General features: G+C 38.8%; 2 protein-coding genes across 5 annotated transcripts in view; one reads left to right on the top strand and one right to left on the bottom strand.

Annotated features, from left to right (window-relative positions):
* ptpn20 (protein tyrosine phosphatase non-receptor type 20) overlaps positions 1 to 4,725 on the bottom strand; it is a 35,206-nt gene extending 30,481 nt beyond the window's left edge. Inside the window, exons 1-5 of the mRNA XM_034301942.2 lie at positions 4,468 to 4,725; positions 3,109 to 3,279; positions 2,817 to 2,980; positions 321 to 386; positions 29 to 208 (exon numbers count right to left, since the gene is read on the bottom strand). Of these exons, the coding sequence (XP_034157833.2) occupies positions 29 to 208; positions 321 to 386; positions 2,817 to 2,980; positions 3,109 to 3,232 (534 nt within the window). The 5' untranslated portion in view covers positions 3,233 to 3,279; positions 4,468 to 4,725. The remainder of the gene's footprint in view (positions 1 to 28; positions 209 to 320; positions 387 to 2,816; positions 2,981 to 3,108; positions 3,280 to 4,467) is intronic.
* A 2,559-nt stretch (positions 4,726 to 7,284) lies between these two features.
* On the top strand, positions 7,285 to 17,466 carry mapk8a (mitogen-activated protein kinase 8a). 4 transcript variants are annotated; one of them, XM_026939126.3, is made up of 12 exons: positions 7,287 to 7,489; positions 8,979 to 9,157; positions 9,264 to 9,393; positions 9,520 to 9,578; positions 9,872 to 10,010; positions 11,714 to 11,879; positions 13,029 to 13,100; positions 13,409 to 13,591; positions 13,856 to 13,980; positions 14,830 to 14,893; positions 15,204 to 15,281; positions 16,193 to 17,466. In XM_026939126.3, exons 2-12 carry the CDS (start codon positions 9,000 to 9,002, stop codon positions 16,336 to 16,338), a joined length of 1,320 nt encoding a protein of 439 aa, XP_026794927.1. In that variant the 5' UTR covers positions 7,287 to 7,489; positions 8,979 to 8,999; the 3' UTR covers positions 16,339 to 17,466. The 4 variants fall into 4 exon arrangements, with proteins under 4 accessions (XP_053088654.1, XP_026794927.1, XP_026794934.1 ...); XM_026939133.3 differs by lacking the exon at positions 13,029 to 13,100 and adding an exon at positions 12,158 to 12,229; XM_026939140.3 differs by having other exon boundaries at positions 16,188 to 16,345.
* The last annotated feature ends 727 nt before the right edge of the window (positions 17,467 to 18,193 follow it).

The following is an 18,193-nucleotide window of genomic DNA, read 5'->3' as shown; positions in this document are numbered from 1 at the left end:
TGAATGATTTGTTATGTTTAAGACACACAGAGTTTTGGAAGAGCTCTTCCACCAGCCGCTGGATGACTTTGTTGGGTGGTGGCAGGATTGAGGCTTTATGGCGTGATTCACAGGCCTCCAGGATGGTGCTTAGGTTCCCTCGCCGATGGGCCACATCCTCACACATGCTCAAGAGGAGGCAGTTCAGAGAATCACTCAGCTGAACAGGCTGCACATCAGAACAGGACATGTGCAGTTTTGCAATCCAAAGGTGAGTTATTCAACCAAACTAAATATCTATCTGTAGCATTCTAATTAAATTATTTTGTTGTTGGACTCACTTGGTTTTGAGGAATGTGATAGTCAACTGACCAATAGAGAGTCATGCCAAGAGAGTATACAATCATCTGAAAAGAAAAGGAAATGTGTTAAATGCACCATACTTTAGAAATAGTAATTTAATTAATAGTCAATAGTAGCTAAATGTGTTATCAGTCAGCACTCTCAGTCTGCTTGTATGTCTGGGGAGCTGAGTTCAAACATATGGCCAAACCCAGAATATTTACCAAAGATGCTGATGCAGTAACTTATCAATAAATCTCTCAAAATCTGCACTTGCAGGTGAGAATGTACCCTTCTCACATTTAAGTTCAGATGCACTATATTGCTTAAAGTATGTGGACACTTCAGCAATCGCACTCATATGTGCTTCTTGAATATCTCATTCTAAATATAGTCCCCCTTTGCTGTTACAATAACCTTCAATCTTCTGGGAAGGTTTTCCACTAGATTTTGGAGCATGGTTATGGGAATTAGTGCTCATTCAGCCAAGAGCATTAGTGAGGTCAGGCACTGATGTTGGGCGAGGAGTCTTGGTGAGCAGTTGGCATTCCAATTCTTCCCAAAAATGTTCAGTGGGGTTGAGGTAAGGGGTGTGTGCAGGCCATTCAAGTTCTTCCACACAAACCTTGGCAAACCATGTCTTCATGGACTTCAATTTGTGCCCAGGGGTACTGTCATGCTTGAATAGGTTTGGGCTAGGCTCCATAGTTCCAGTGAAGGGAAATCATAATGCTACAGGGGCTTTTTTTTAGGCTCAGTCAGTTGCAGAACCATAGTTACATATGTAACGCCATGGTTTCTATTGGGGCTTTAGCTTCCTAAACAGGTTAGAACCCCCTCTGATAGGAGCATTATGTTGTAATGTTCTACATAGAACCTTTAAGAGTTCTCTAAGTGGACAAACTGAAGCGTTTATTAGGATTGAAGAATGAACCATTTCTTCAATGAGTTCACATTTTTTTTCATGATGTCCTGTTATTACTGCTATCCAGCACTAGATGGCAGGATCACTGTCATGCTCCCTTTAATTCTTCCAGGTCTGATATATGTTCCCTGTCTCACCTTATCAGTCCTCCACTAATACAGATACATAAATAGAGATGATGTGTGTGTACATGTGTGTGTGTGAACATATATATATATATATATATATATATATATATATATATATATATATATATATATATATATATATATATATCATCCATAACATTAAAACCACTGACAAGTGAAGTGAATAACATTGATTATCACGTTAAGGGCAGCAAGTGAATAGTCAGCTCACGAAGTTTATGTGTTGGAAGCAGTAAAAATTGGCAAGCGTAAAGATCTGAGCGACTTTGACAAGGGCCAAATTGTGATGGCTAGATGACTGGGTCAGAGCATCTTTAAAACAGCAGGTCTTGTGGGGTGTTCCTGGTATGCAGTGGTTAGTACCTACCAAAAGTGGTCATGGGTGCCCAAGGCTCATTGATGCATGTGGGGCGCGAAGGGGAGTCCGTCTGGTCCGATCCAACAGAAGAGCTACTGTAGCACAAATTGCTGAAAAAGTTACAGCTGTCTATGATAAAAAGGCATCAGAACACACGGTGTATTGCAGCTTGCTGCACACGGGGCTTTGTGGCCGCTGACTGGTCAGAGTGCCCATGCTGACCCCTGTCCAGTGCTGAAGGCTCCTATAATGGACAACTGAGCATCAGAACTGGACAATGGAGCAATGGAAGAAGGTGGCCTGGTCTGATGTATCATGCTTTCTTTTACGTCATGTGGACAGCCGGGTGCATGTACGTCGCTTACCTGGGGAAGAAATGGCACCAGGATGTAGTATGGGAAGAAGGTAAGCCGGCAGTGGCAGTGCGATGCTCTGGGCAGTGTTCTGCTGGGAAACCTTGGGTCCTGCCATTCATGTGGATGTTACTTTGACACGTACCACCTACCTAAAGATTGTTGCAGACCAAGTACACCCCTACCTGGCAACGGTATTCCCTAATGGCAGTGGCCTCTTTCAGCAGGATAATGCAAAAATTGTTCAGGAATGGTTTGAGGAATATGACAAAGTGTTGACTTGACTTCCAAATTCCCCAGATCTCAATCCGATCAAGCATCCGTGGGATGTGCTGGACAAACAAGTCCGATCCATAGAGGCCCCACCTTGCAACTTAATCTTGTGGAGTCCATGCCTCGACGAGTCAGAGCTGTTTTTGTGGCACAAGTGGGACCTACACAATATTAGCCAGGTGGTTTTGTATACATACATACATGAATGTATATATATATATATATATATATATATATATATATATATATATATATATATATATATGTATATATACACACACACACAAATATACACACACACACACACACACACACACACACATATATATATATATATATATATATATATATATATATATATATATTATATATATATTGTTAAGGCAAGGGTCTGTTTTAGCAATGTATATTACTGCTGTGCTAGGACTAATGCTGACCTTCTCCATAGCCATTCTGGTGCTGATGGCACGGCCCTGCAGCATCTCTGGTGCAGTGAAGGCACATGCCTCATCTGTCATTGTGCAGTTCTTAAATGCTAGTGTACCATTTGCAGACAAGAGCAGTGATGTCGGACTTATGATGCTGCAGATGTTGCTATGCCCTAGAAAAATAAAGCCGTTAACACAAAATATACCTTAACACAAAATATACCTTATAAATATACCAAAATATACACAAAGCATAGACCACATTTGTGATTGGCTTCTACTGCTTGCCTGCATGCTTTACCTATGCTGAAGTGATCCAGCAGTGATTCAGCAGAGGTAAGCAGGAGGGCCCAGACCTCATCCTCCTCCAGTGGCCCTCCTCTAGCCTCCAACACTTCAGCTAGGGTCACAAATGTGCTGCTCATCCTGTACACTCACAGGACACACTCTCGAGCACAGAGAATCTAGCTCACTAAATGGAGGCAGGTGGAGATAAGAGAAAGAAGAAGGTGTATGTGGATTAATGATGGTGCCTTTTTCAAAGAAGACGGAAAGATTATTTCAGTAATACCTGTTTACTCCAAGCTTGCTCACTAGATTTAGTAACCTGGCATTTTCCCACACAGTATTTCTCTGCATCCCTTAAGAAGCTTGGTGACTTCCAATTTACTTAGTGTTGTCTTCTCTTTTCATACTTATAATGTCATTCACTCTTCCTTGAATCCCAAACAGTACATATATAGTATATATGAAGAGTAGGTATGCTAAATACTTTTTAAACTAGATAAACATATTGTCCAACTTACAATATAAACTTACATAAACTGCTTTCAGGGAAATGAATAATTATTATCAACACAATCTGCTTCATTAATCAAGGCTTTAAAACCTTGGCAGAACATAACCACATTGTTTTTACCAATAGATTCCCCTTACACTGTATTTTTTTTTTAAGATTGAAGGACCATGAACTCTCAGGCAAATCAATGATAATGGATTTGAATAATAAAAAAGTTGCTGCTGCTTAATTATGTTCTTCTAACTAAAGCTCCAAACGTTTAGCCTTTATAACTTAAAACCATGGTTTATAATCATTTTTTTAAAAATAAGAGTGTGGTTTGCTTTGTTAAGCTTTGTCTCTTCATTTCTGAGCTAACATGCAGAAGTACAGCCTTGCCAGCTGAATTGTGACTATCTTACCTTTTTTTTCAAGGACTAAAGAAAAATCTCTGTGATGCATAATTACAATGTAGATAATTACAGAATTACAAAGTGCGACATGTTGACAACCGTTAAGTGCTAAAACACTTCAATACGACATACATTCCAAAACATATCCATCTACTGGTTATTGACGTTTTATATAATCCAAAGCAATAAGACCAACACCATTGCTTTCCTAACAAATGTAATAGATCAATAAACATGATTCCTCAGAAATGAACAGCAATCACTAAGAATTACTTCATTGTTTCAGCTATAAGCTATAAGTAAAGCTGTTAACACAAGTGCAGTGCAAAATTCACTACTGAATATTGCATACTTATTTTAGGTGCATAAGACAACTAAAATGCTCTTTTGTTTGTTTACTGTAGGCTACTTAATTGTCCAAATGGCTGGCTTATTTAATGTTTAAGTAATGCATTTGAAATCATTTTACCTTGTTTAATTCCATGTCTGTTAAAGTTCCCTTGTTGATGTTTATGAAACAGGACTACAGTCTCTAATCCACTTGCTCCAGCACGCTTCGTTTACCTTCTGTTACCAAGAACACACAGTTTACAGGTGTAGGACTACTAAACTTTCTATACTTTGCCCTCATCGCACCTGTAAAATACTACAATTTACAAACATTTGTATGCTGATTATAGGCGTATCTATGTCTGTATCCTGTGGTGTGTAGAATGACTGTGACTCTACACAGTTTTGGCACTGTATTTACTGCCACTATAGTTAGACTGCTGCCATAAGAACTCAATTGGATTAAAGCGAGTCTGAGGATCTCTGACTACAGCCTTCTGTTTTCTGTTTCACTGACAACATGGTGACTGTGAGAGTAATATGTAACATTATCATTTAGGATATCTCTCATTGTATGGAGAGAGGAGGGGAGGTAATCCTTGGACATAGTGCAGTTGAATGCAATGTTTTTTTAATTGGAGAATACCAACAATATATTTAGTGTAGGTTACTGTAGGTGAAGTAGGAATTAAAATGTTGAATGTTAACATATTGATTGAAAAATTACAATTATACCAGTTCAGAAATCTCTTTCTGAATATGATATAGTAACTCAAATATGATTTTTTTTTTCTTAGCTTCGACTGTCCATTTTCATGAGAGTGTGTCCATGATAACCTAGGATTCTTGTTCTTGACTGACAGAAGTGGAACCTGAAGTGGTCTACTGTTGTTCACCTCAAGGTTCAATGCTTTGCTCACCACGGTTGTAAAGAGTGATTATATGAGTTACTATATCCTTCCTCCTGGCAGCTTGAACTAATTTTGGCCATTTTCCTCTGAACTCTCTTATCAACAAGGCGTTTCCACTCACAGAACTATCGCTCACTCAATGTTTTTGTTTTTTGCAAAATTATGTGAAAATCCCAGCAGTTTCTGAAATACTGAAACCAGCCCATCTGGCACAAACAATCATGCCATGTTTAACATCACAGAGATCACACTTTTTCCCCATTCTGATGTTTGATGTGAACATTAACTGAAGCTCTTGACATGTATCTGCATGATTTATTGCGCTGCTGCTACATGATTGGCTGATTGGATAAGTGCATAAAGGAGTAGGTGTTCCTATTAAAGTGGACTGTACATCTAACTGCTTTATCCTAGTCAGGGTCATGGTGAATATGGAGCCTATCCTGGCAGTACCTGGGAGGAGAATTCATCCCGAAGGGGACCCCAGTCCATGGCAGGGCATCACCACACCCACACACACATTCACACACATTTATTATTATTATTATTATTATTATTATTATTATTATTATTATTATTATTAATTTAGCTTTTAAACTTCTTGTTTTTTGCAAATTTATTAAAAATAAAAAATTGGATTGGATAGTGAGCATCTGTGAACTGCCATCTTCAGGTCTCTCCACAGTTTGGCTGGGCCAATCAAGGACATTCAGACACTTGTCCTGAAGCCACTTCAGCATTGTCTTTGCTGTATGCTTTGGGTCATTGTTGTTGATGTGAACCTTTGCTTCAGTCTGAAAGACCTTTGCTCTCTGAAAGAGGTTTTCTTAAAGGACCTCTCTGTATTTGGCTGCATTCATCCTTCCCCCAATTCTGACCAGTCTCTCTGTACCTGCTGCTTATGAGCACCCCTGTAGTGTAATGCTTCACCGTAGGGATGGTATTAGCCAGCTGTTGAGTAGTACCTAGTTTTGTCAGATGTAGTGCTTTGAGTTCAGCCCAAAAAGTAACTTTTTTGTCTCTTCAGGTCAGAGAATCTTTTCCCTCATGCTCTCAGTCATTTAACTGCCTGCCATATGCCTTTTACTCAGAAACAGCTTCCGTCTAGACACTCTACCATAAAGCAGGGGCGGACTTAGCACTAGGCAAAGGTAGGCAAGAAGCCAAGGGCCCCATAAAAATAAAATATTTTTAATTATTACTGCTAAATAACGCATACTGAAAGTATAAATATCGATGTTAAAGCACTGAATAGGGCCCCAATCTTTTATTTCGCCTAGGGCCCCCAAATGACTAAATCCACCCCTGCCATAAAGGCCTGATTGATGGAGTATTTCTGAGATGGTTGTCATTCTGACAGCCTCTCCTATATCTTCAGAGGACTTCCGAAGCTCTTTTATAGTGGCCATTGGGTTCTCAGTCACCTCGCTGACCAAGGCCAGGTTACGAAGTTTGGTCGGCCGGTCGGCCAGTTCTAGGTGATTCCAAACTTCTTCCATTTCACAATGATGGAGCTCGCTATGCTCCTGGGAACATTCAAAGTTTTAGTAATGGTTTGATACCCTTGCCCAGGTCTATGTCTCAACACAGGGTTGATTGTGGAGGCCTGCAGAGAGTTCGCTCTTGGTTTTTGGTCTGACATGCACTGTGAATTGTGGGACATTATATGATGTGTGTATGATTTCTAAATCATGAATCATCTGAATTTTGTACAGATGGACTTAAGTCATGTAATAGAGACATCTTGAGATAATCAGATTAAATAAGATTTGCACCTAAGCTCAATTTGGAGTGCCTTAGACAAGAGTCTGAATACTTAGCTAAATGAGAGATTTTAGTTTATAATTTAGTAATAAATTTAAAATGTATGGCCAAAAGAGTAAAAAACTACATTTAATCCATTTTAAATTAAGTATCTAACAAAATATAATGTGGAAAAAAACCCCTGAAGGGGTCTGATGACTTTGCTAAGCCGCTGTATATGATAGACAGGCCTGCTTGGCTGTGAGGCAGGGGCGCGTGATGCCACGGAAACGCGGAGACTCGGTGACGTAGAGCGCAATGTCGCGTGCGCTGCATGCAAGGCCTGTCAGAGCTAGGAAGCGGTGTGTGTGCGGTCAGGTTATGGTTTATTCAGCCGAGCAACCAAATACTCGTTAGCTGTTAGCGTTAATACCTTCGTTTGCCCGGCTTTACATGATCCGTGGATATTAATATAGAAGGCAGTAACTGGAGTAGAATTCCCGGCAGGTAAGCGAGCGTTTTGAACGGTTTAAGGCGGTATTGTTTAGCTGTGGGGGAGGGTGTTGCATACAGCACACAGCTGATTTCGGCTTCTCACCAGTCAATAACGCAGCAACCTTCCACTTCTGGAGCATGGAAATACAATGCGCATATTAAACCCAATATGCTACATACACAACCAGATTTATTCTCCAGACGGCTTTCGGTGAATACAGTGGTTTGTTTTCAGGCTAGCTAGGCTAGCTGCCAGTCTGCTAGAGGTGCCATTCAGCCAGCTGCCCTTCCAGCATCTTACTGCTCAGCTCAGAGTAATGCCACGGTTATTATAATAATAATAATAATAATAAGGCGTAATTTGGCATAATTGTGTCTATGCATGTTCAGAACATGCAAGCAAAATGCAAAAAAAGACTGCTTTCCTTTCAGACTAAATCCTGACAGGCGTGAATGGAGTGGGAGAGTCTAATCCAGGTTGTAGCTCTGCACCTCAGGACCCACAAAATCTCCAACAAGCAAGGGACAGGTCGATTTATCGATCCGCTCCTTAAACCGGTTTTACTATTGAACATGGTGTTTGCACCTGCTGGATCGAGGCTAATCCTGTTCATATTCAATCATCAAGGACTAATAATTTGTTCAAGTCCTAATAAGGCTTAGTTTTTTGTGCTTTTTAGTGTTTGTATGTGTGTTTGTGTATAAAGAGTGATGTCAGTGCTGTAGTAGCTGTATGTAGTTGATTTGTGTGTGTGTGTGTGTGTGTGTGTTTAAGACTAGTTTGCTCAATCACAAGTTATTAAATTACCGCATAATGTTCTTTCTGTCTAACTGTCATTTTCCTGCCTCTTCTAAAAAGCTAGCTTTCTTTGGGTTGGTTGGTGAAGGTTGACATCTGTTAAGAAATGTATTAGGTATCATGTGCATATCTCTTAACCCATAGAGTCTGAAAATAGTATGTTAGTTTGATTAGTCAGGGATAGCACAGATTATGCGTACAATTCACTAGTGAAATGTTCTGTTTTCATACACCTAGAAAGCTGAATTTATATTAATTGTCTAGCATATATATAATTGAATATGATCGTTTATTTCTGCCTCATTTGCTGCTCTGTTTTTGTTTGTTTGTTTTAATGCTTTGATTTTAAGGCCATTATAGGCAGCTGTTGTCTTTCTGGTAATGTAATGTCTGAATTTTTAGTATAGTATAAAAGTATATTTGTTATTTTACAGTTTAATCTGTTTGTGCTTTTAGAACGCTTTGTATTGACAAAAAGCTTAAAGCAACTCATGACTATTCTCTGCTGAACGGACATTTCATTCTTTTGGTTCTTGCCAAATATTATTTTCTTTAAAAACGGGATGCTATGCGCTTCAGCTCCAACACTGTGCGTCTGTACTGAGGCGATCATTCAACACAACTGCATCTGTAACACACAAAGTTTAATGCTGCCTTTTTCTATGATACATAATACATAATATTTCATTGTTTGTGGTATAGGTCCATAGACGTGTGTGTTGTATGAATGCTCAGACATCAATTTGCCAGGACGTCATCATGAATAAAAACAAAAGGGAGAAGGAATTCTACAGTATAGATGTGGGGGATTCAACATTCACAGTTCTGAAGCGTTATCAGAACCTGAGACCGATCGGCTCAGGAGCACAGGGAATAGTCTGGTATGTTCTTACTCCTGAATATCCATTAGTAATTGCATAGCAGAACAGCACGGATCATTGACCATGTGTTTATATTTGCCCTGTGTGTCCTTTTATTCCCTTGTAGTTCAGCATATGACCAACATCTTGAAAGAAATGTAGCTATTAAGAAACTTAGCCGGCCTTTTCAGAATCAGACACATGCCAAGCGAGCATACAGAGAGCTGGTGCTAATGAAGTGTGTCAACCATAAAAATGTAAGTGAGTTTCAGGAAATCAATCAATATAAATGCTTTGTTGCAAATTATGCTGTGTTGTTACAATACTATTGTTTTGTATATTATGTAGTTGATGTTGAAGTATGATTATCTTTACATTTCCAGATTATCGGCCTCTTAAATGTTTTTACACCACAAAAAACATTAGAAGAATTTCAAGATGTGTGAGTATACTGCAGGATGCTAACATTGTTCATAAATGACTAGCTATTGTGTAGATCCTCAAACAGCTTATCCTTGTTTAGCACACTGAAGGTGAGAGAAAACTGGACCACTGCCTAATCGACCCCAAATATTCTCTCTCTCTCTCTCTCTCTCTCTCTCTCTCGACACACACGCTCACATGCACACACACACTCCTCCTTTTCCTCCTCCTCTCTCTCTTGTCTCTTGCACCCCCTTCCCCCATTCCACCCTCTTTTGCCACTCCCTCTCTCTCCTACCAACCCAACGACAGTTACCTTGTAATGGAGCTGATGGATGCGAACCTTTGCCAAGTCATTCAGATGGAGCTTGACCACGAGCGGCTGTCCTATCTGCTGTACCAGATGCTGTGTGGAATTAAACACCTCCACGCGGCAGGGATCATCCACAGGGTCTGTGCTCTATTGCTTAAAAGGAAACACAGTCATACGGAGCCAGCGTTGCACTGGTGGCAAAAAGCTTAATAATCAGTTAAGGTGAGGGCGGGGGAGGGGCAGCATCCTCCGAGCATAAGACAAAAAGCTCGAGCTCGTCCTGCTTGCTGCTGCTGCTGCCGCTGACTGCATTGCGCTGGCGAGGCAGGAATGTGCTGAGAGGAATCAAGGAGAGAAGTGATCCGTCCTGAGTGAACACTTCTCATCTATCACACACGATCAGGGAGCACCGATCGATTGTTTCTGAGCATAATTAAGTGTATTTATCTAATAGGAATATGTAATAGGAAATGTTTAATGGTAAATCATGTCATAGCAAGGTCATTCGTTTTCTGTTTTAATAAAACTTCCATAATTTATAAACTGCTCACTGATGCAATTGAGTCATCAGCAGGGAATTTCAAGCATATTTGTGCCTAATTAGAAATTAGGTACAGTAATTAAGCCCACAGACAAACACTTGCATTTTAGTCAGGTAGTTAACAGACAAAATTATTATAAACAGCGTCCATCCATTATTTAAACACAGTTCTGTACCAGCAACCCAAAATTAATTTCTAATCTATTTCAAGGGAAACAGCATGATACGCCTCCTGAAGCATGATCCCATCCACAGCCCAAAGCAATCCTAATAATTTTTAAGCAAATAAGAAATTAAATATCTGCTGTTCACAGTGCGTTATTACTGAAATCATATAAAAATATACACATCCCTTAATAGGAACACCTGCACACCTGCTTGTTCAAGCAATTATTCAATCAGCCAGTCATGTGGCAGAAGTGCAGTGCGTAAACAGATTTTACATCAACTTAATGTCCAACTTAATGTTCACCCAGTGTAGCTGTGTCAGACATGTCCCACTGGCATGTCCCATCATGGATAGTGTGCTAGTTTTGGTATACCTGTGCCCACTGTAGCCTCAGATTCCTGTTTTTGGCTAATAGGAGTGGGATCTGATGTGGTCTCCTGCTCTTGTAGCCCATCCACCTCAAGGTTTGGCCTGTTGTGCCTTCTTAGGTGCTTTTCTGCTCACCACAGTTGTAAAGCGTGGTTACTGGCCTTACCGGAGCGTTTCTGTCAGTTCAAACTGGCCTGGCCATTCTCTTCTGACCTCTCTCATCAACAAGGTCATGCAATTTTTTTTTTTTTTTGGCACCATTCTTTGTAAACTCTAGAGACTTTTGTGCATGAAAATCCGAGGAGCTCAGATGTCTAAGAGAGCATAAATCCCCCTGCTCTCTGTGTGGGTAGGATGCAGTAGAGGACTTTCCTCTGAGTATGTTCAGCTGCCCTTTGGTGTAGCATGAGCAGCAGATTGAAAAGATATGGTGACTGATTTCATGTGTCTCAAAGATGTCTCAGAGCATGTGTTATCCCTCATGTTCCCTGGTTGGTAGTGTGAGAGGTGAGAACTAGCTAGTTGGTGGGAATTGGCAATTACTAAGGTTTGGAGAAAATGGGGAAACAATAACACAACTCTATCAATCTGTACAATCAGAATCAGCCAGCCAGGAAGAATCAACCATCCAAGATAGATCCTCGACAATGTGTAACCAATATGTAGATTAACATTTGATGTGTGCACTTTACTTTGTATACAGTAGATAAGCTTTGTCTTGCAATCCTGTAAGTTCCAATATGTTTTTCTTTAACACTGCAGGACCTGAAACCTAGTAACATAGTAGTCAAATCAGACTGTACCCTAAAGATCCTGGACTTTGGCTTGGCCCGGACAGCGGCCACTGGTTTGCTGATGACACCATATGTGGTGACCCGCTACTACAGAGCCCCTGAAGTCATCCTGGGAATGGGATATCAAGCCAATGGTGAGTACTGCCGACAAGCTTTTGAATGCCTGACTGGCATTTATTGCAAATGCTTAGCTGCACACATCATTCTCACCTTGCCTGTCTCAACATGAACTCATGTTCTTTAACATTCATATAAAATTTTTTCATATAAGATTTTTATATCAGCTTTTATAATTCTAGAAAGGCAAATGTGCTATGAATGAAACCACATAACTAACAGCTACTACTGCTACTACTACCACAGATTTGCTTTTTAACCACCTTCTCTTTTTCTTTCTGCTACAAACAATTAGTGGACATTTGGTCTGTGGGCTGTATTTTGGCAGAAATGGTTCGTCACAAAATCCTTTTCCCAGGAAGGGACTGTATCCTTGCATGCTTTACAGTTTTTAAAGGAGTATTTTTACAGGAAACATATATGTGTGGTGTGTGTGTGTGTGTGTGTGTGTATATATATATAATATATATATATATATATATATATATATATAAACAGATATAGACGTATTTCAGTGTTTTCAGCTAATACTCAACTGAAAACTGGTCATACTTAACTAGTCTGAGTGTAAAACTAACATTTATGTATTCTGTGTACTTTTGGAACAGTACAGCTGGTGGAGCAAATACTATATTGATGACCCTGATACCATAATTCAATATGTTTGGTATGTTGCTCTTTTCCATCTGAGAGTTTCCATTTGGGGTCAGAGTGACTAGTGTAAAGGGTGTTGATGAGGTGTTGATGAATTCAAGACTGGTTTCTCATGGCTCACATGTTTGACTGTCAAGATCACTGTGTTATTAGATAGAAGTCTCACCAAGAAAAAAACGTATTGTATTTATTACACAGATAGTGCAATTTAATTCTGCCACTATCCTAAATATGCTGTACTGCTCCATGTAGATAAATTAAATGTGGTTTTATGAATGAGTTGAGGACAATATTATCTATGAGTTGCTGATTTGTGAGGCTTTTTAACATTTGATGGAAGCTGATTGTGGGTGTTAAAATTTTATCTGTGTTATTTTGTTCACTGTTTTGGCAGCACATGTATCTTCTTTATTTTCACCCTTGCATTATTCCTTCCCTCATTTCCTGTCTTAGGTCTGTCTGTTTTTAGTTATGTGTTGCATGCTAATTTAATTTTCATTTCATTTTTTCAGTTGATGTCTGGTCTGTTGGGTGTATCATGGCTGAAATGGTCAGAGGTAGTGTGTTGTTTCCAGGCACTGATCGTATCCTTACCCATCATTCATTGTGTGTTTTTTCTGTGTTTTACACAATATATTCACACAGAGACCATAGAAAGTCTAAAATATCTAAGATTATTACAAACAAAAAAAGATTGATTCTTAATTTATGATAGCTTTGTTCTAGTATTAGATTTGATTTCATTTAAAGACAGTGTAGGCAGGAATGTTTGTGAGCTTCATTCCCTGTCATTTCTTCATGTATGTCCTCACCTTGTTGGTCCCCTTTCGACCCTCCATTTCTTTCCTGCGCACACTGCAGTGTTTTTTTTTTTTAATCATGTGATATCAAGATATTGATCAGTGGAACAAAGTCATTGAGCAGCTTGGGACCCCATCCCAAGAGTTCCTGATGAAACTCAATCAGTCCGTAAGGACATATGTGGAGAACCGGCCTCGCTATGCCGGATACAGCTTTGAGAAGCTTTTCCCTGATGTTCTTTTCCCTGCCGATTCAGATCACAACAAACTCAAAGGTAAAATGTGGTTTAATAGAGGTCCATGTCATGAGTTTTCATTTGGGACAGGTTTTTGTCCTAATAGTGAAGCACTTCATTACCATGAAGAATCCAGAGTAACATTGAGCACACTGTTTTTCTATGTTTCGGAATGCAAAATTAGGTATTTCAGCTCTTTTAAGTTTAGCATTGTAAATGTCTGATTGAATCTAAAGGCATGTGATGGGCACTGTGCATGTGAAACAGGAAGGCACTGACTGAATGTTTATCTCTGTGTTTTAGCCAGCCAGGCTCGAGACCTGCTTTCCAAAATGCTAGTTATAGATGCTTCCAAGCGCATCTCGGTAGATGAAGCTCTACAGCACCCTTACATTAACGTGTGGTATGATCCAGCTGAGGTTGAGGCTGTGAGTATACACGCACACCCATATATGCACACACACATATTTGCACGTACACACATATATGCACACACACACACACACGCAGAGTATTAAGTCATTGCTCTCCACTGGAGAGTACTATTATAAGAGTTAATGTTTTTTTTTTTTTGTTAATTCCATTCTAGACTTTACTTATTCATTTGCAAGTGGTTTTGTGTAGTCATACATATCCTCATATTTCCTCAACTTGTTTTCAATTTGTGCATGTTACAGTCAGTAAAATGGCAAAATTTATTAGGGATAAAAATATGATGTTAAGGTTATTCAGCATGTGTTAGCAGGTAAGTAATAGAAATCGAATATATACTTCTAATTTTTGAATAAAGAGAATATACTGAGGTAAATATCAAAAATTAGTTAATTATTTTCACCTTTTCACAATTTTCAAATATTCTGTTTATTTATTTTATCCAATCGGTGGCACAGTGGGTAACATTGATGCCTCACAGCTCCAGGGTTCTGGCTTCTGTCCTCAGTTTGGGTTACTCTCTGTGTGGAGGTTGCGCATGTTCTCCCTGTGTTTGCACAGGTTTCCTCCGGGTTTTCTGGTTTCCTCCCACTGTCCAAAAACATGCAGGTAGGCAAATTGGCTACGATAAATTGCTCCAGGTGTGAACGTGTGTGTGCATGGTGTCCTGCCATGGCCTAGCATTCCATCTGGGGGAACTACTCTCTATTTGTTTCCAGTGTTTCCAGTATAGGCTCTGGATCCACTGCGACCCTGACCAGGATAACACAGTTACTGAAGATGAATGAAGAAATGAATGAATGCTGTAACCAAAATATGTACTTTTGCTGTCTTTTTTTTTTCAGCCCCCTCCAGTGATCACTGACAAGCAGTTGGATGAAAGGGAGCACACAGTGGAGGAGTGGAAAGGTGGCATCAGCCTCTATTCCTTTTTCGCACTTAAAGTTCTATGAAATTCGATGCAGGGGAAAGTACCAGAAGTTCAGTATGAATATCATTTGCGCTCAGCTAGAAGCCTGTCTGATGAAGTCACTTGAATGTGTTAATGACTCCCTCAGGCATGTTTAAATGGCTTATGCATGTTACTTAATTTAGAAAGACAGATATTTTGTCACACGCGGGATTGTATTCTTTGGCAGCTTGCACCTTGCCCGCTTCCATGACGTGTCTGTATGCCTGACTATTTCCCTCTATCTATATCTATATCTTTTTGCATCAGAGTTGATTTATAAGGAAGTGCTGGACTGGGAGGACAGGATGAAGAACAGCGTGATCCGTGGCCAGCCCCCTCCTCTAGGTTAGTTAAACTGATTTCTCCTAAAAAGTTGAGTCTGTTGAGTCAGGAAAAGCATTATTATGTTAATGCTAAATATTTACTCATTCACACATTTATATTAAGGGTGCATCAATACTGATACTGGTATCAGTCTGATACCATGCTCATTTACTTATTAAAAAAATTGCTCTGATACTAACATGCAATACCGTGTGTTGCTGGGTGACGTAATCTTTGTGTACAAATTCGCAATCTTACAGCAATTTTACAATTAATGATGGCATTCAAAGAAAACCAGACTGCAAACATTGTTCTGTGAAAATATCAACTGTAGGAACTACAGCATCTTCCTACAATACAAGTAACCTGATAATACATCTTAAATATAAAAGACAGCACGAGGAGGTCATTGCTAACAGCACATAGCAGCATTAACATTGCACCAAACACTGGCTAGGTGAGAAAAATGTCTACACAGCACTATGTGAGTGAAATTCCAGCCCTTTCCTAACAATGATACCCTTAAGTATCATTGTTCTTCACGATTAGTCATTGTCAGTGAGGGTTACAGCTGTAAAGATGTCTTCTGCACTGTAACCCTACTGGATTACACTGGACTAATGTAACTAGTGAATGTTATAAAGATAAAGAATAAGCTGGGGAAACATAAACGGAGCTGAAACATTCTGAGATGCCCGTAATTGATTAATACTAAGTAGGTTACTCATTTTGGTATCAGTATTTGAATCACTGAGTTAAAAAAAACATCTAGTTGGTCTGAAAAAAAAAAAAATCTAATTTATAAATATAATATGCCCTCATTAAACTTAGCAATACAGTAGTCATACAGTATTACAGTATCATACAGTATTAATAGTACAGAGGCTGTGTGTAATGATGTCTGACTGATGTGCATGTTTCTCATAGCACAGGTGGAGCAGTAGTCAATGGCTCGCCTCAAGCTTCCTCCTCCTCCTCCATCAACGATGTGTCCTCCATGTCTACAGAGCCCACCATGGCGTCAGACACAGACAGCAGTCTGGAGGCCACAGCCGGCGCACTGAGCTGCTGCAGATGACTATCACCTTCCCCTGGAGCATCGCTTTGTGTCGCATGGTATCAGATTTAGGCCAGACAGGTTTGCTTTTCTTAATGCTCGTCCTTTTCTTTTATCTATATTTTTATTGGATAAAGAAGGTTTGCAACGTAAAGGCAGTGTAAATACACATGCCGTTATAAGTGTGTAGGCTGGCGTTATTTGCTTCCTCTCTAAATACTGCAATATTCCATCGTCATTTTATTCTCCCATCAAGAAGCTCCAGCAGCCCCTAACTACTGAATGTGAGTACTTTTAACACGCTCACTTAATCCTTCCTTTGTAAGAACATATTGGTGTAGAATGTAAAGACTAAATTGTAAATATATATTTTTATTTATTTTATTTTACTTTATATGTGTGTGGGTTTTATGTGTGAGTGGATATATCTGGGTCTACAAGCTTCCTTATAGTATTTTGATCATTTAGATAGTGGATGTAAAATATTAAATAGTGCATAAATTGCTATCAGTATATTATAGCTATTTAATTTCCATTGTTTTGAGATGGTTTCATCTAGCTGGTGGTTTCTACAGCTCTGACCCAGAATTTGTTTGTTTTATTTGTACATTTTTGTTAGAGCAAGGACTCATTTATGGCATCCGAACTACTTCATATATACAGTATAAAGGTTATTTAATAAGTCTGCATGGATCCTTAGTTTGGCTTTTCTTTTGCATTTTTTTTTAATTTATTTATTTATTTTTCTGGTTGATTGTGGCAAAAAGGGACTCTGAGATATTGTATGTCAGTCATCTGATAATGGCTTTCAAAATCATTATTCCCAATTTTGGTACAACCGGATTTGAACTGTAATTCACATTTTACAGTTATTGGATATTTAATCCAGTTTAAACAGTATTAAAGGTAGTTCTCTTATACTTGAAATGCTGTCCTGCATTGAATGTGGAGTAAGTCATTGCGAATCAAGGAAAGTATTCTCATTTTTGTATGCAAAATCTATTTATAGTTCACGATATCAGCTGATTATTTTTGTGAAATGTAAAAAATATTTCATTCTTTAAAGGTATTTTTATTTATATTTTTGGAAATGATGGAAAGGTTTGTAATGACTGGTGCTGTAAAAATAAATGTGTAGTGTATTAAGTATGTCAGTTGCATTAGCTGCTTCTGTACTGCATTACAGGAGTGTTTTACATTAATTGCTGAAAGTTTGAGCTGTGTGTGTGCTATGTGGGACTTCTTTCCTAAAGATTTTTTTTTTTATTTCTTCTTTAATGTGTGAGGCTGAAAAATAAGTTGTTGCCAAGAATGAATTGTTATGAATGTTAGTGAGAGCATAAGTTTTGTCAGTTTTGCTTTCTAAAAAGAAAACCCTTGAAACAGGTTTTGGGGTTACATCATTTATAATTTTAAGTGCTCTTATGACTGTGATGATAACTCTAAATGACCCATCGGAAATTCTTAACTGCTATAGTTTAACCTGGAAATAAATTGGAATTTGCACAAAAGCTGTTACCATGTTTTACATTAACAGGGGACAGAGCAGGATCAGCTTCAGTAGAACTTGAACTACCTCATGCTTAACATTTTTCACAGTTTAGTTTCTCAGTGTGAATTTTATCATTTGTTTGTTTATTTATTTATTTATTTCAAAAGTTGTAATTGTTACAATGATAGCTGTGAGTGTATGGATTTGTGTGAATGATATGTACGTACACCATGTAGTTAAATGGATGAGTGATTTGCTCCCGCTTTATCATTAGGATAAAGCGGAATATGAATATGATTTGGTCTCTTGTTTTGTTAGTTCATGTAGAACACTATTTTAAATCCTTCCCTATAAGTAATGAGGAATCCTGTCAATTCTTTTTTC

This window comes from Pangasianodon hypophthalmus, chromosome 3 (genome assembly GCF_027358585.1).
Source record: "Pangasianodon hypophthalmus isolate fPanHyp1 chromosome 3, fPanHyp1.pri, whole genome shotgun sequence".
Taxonomy (NCBI): Eukaryota; Metazoa; Chordata; class Actinopteri; order Siluriformes; family Pangasiidae; genus Pangasianodon; species Pangasianodon hypophthalmus.
Note: the sequence above shows the minus strand (reverse complement) of the source record. Positions and strands in the feature narration are given on the sequence as shown.

What these genes read in the sequence shown, in the direction of transcription:
- mapk8a (XM_026939126.3), top strand. Translation starts at nt 9,000, where the DNA reads ATGAATGCTCAGACATCAATTTGCCAGGACGTCATCATGAATAAAAAC. An exon ending in GGAGCACAGGGAATAGTCTG is followed by an intron (nt 9,158 to 9,263) that starts GTATGTTCTTAC and finishes ATTCCCTTGTAG; the next exon opens with TTCAGCATATGACCAACATC. An exon ending in CGGCAGGGATCATCCACAGG is followed by an intron (nt 10,011 to 11,713) that starts GTCTGTGCTCTA and finishes TTAACACTGCAG; the next exon opens with GACCTGAAACCTAGTAACAT.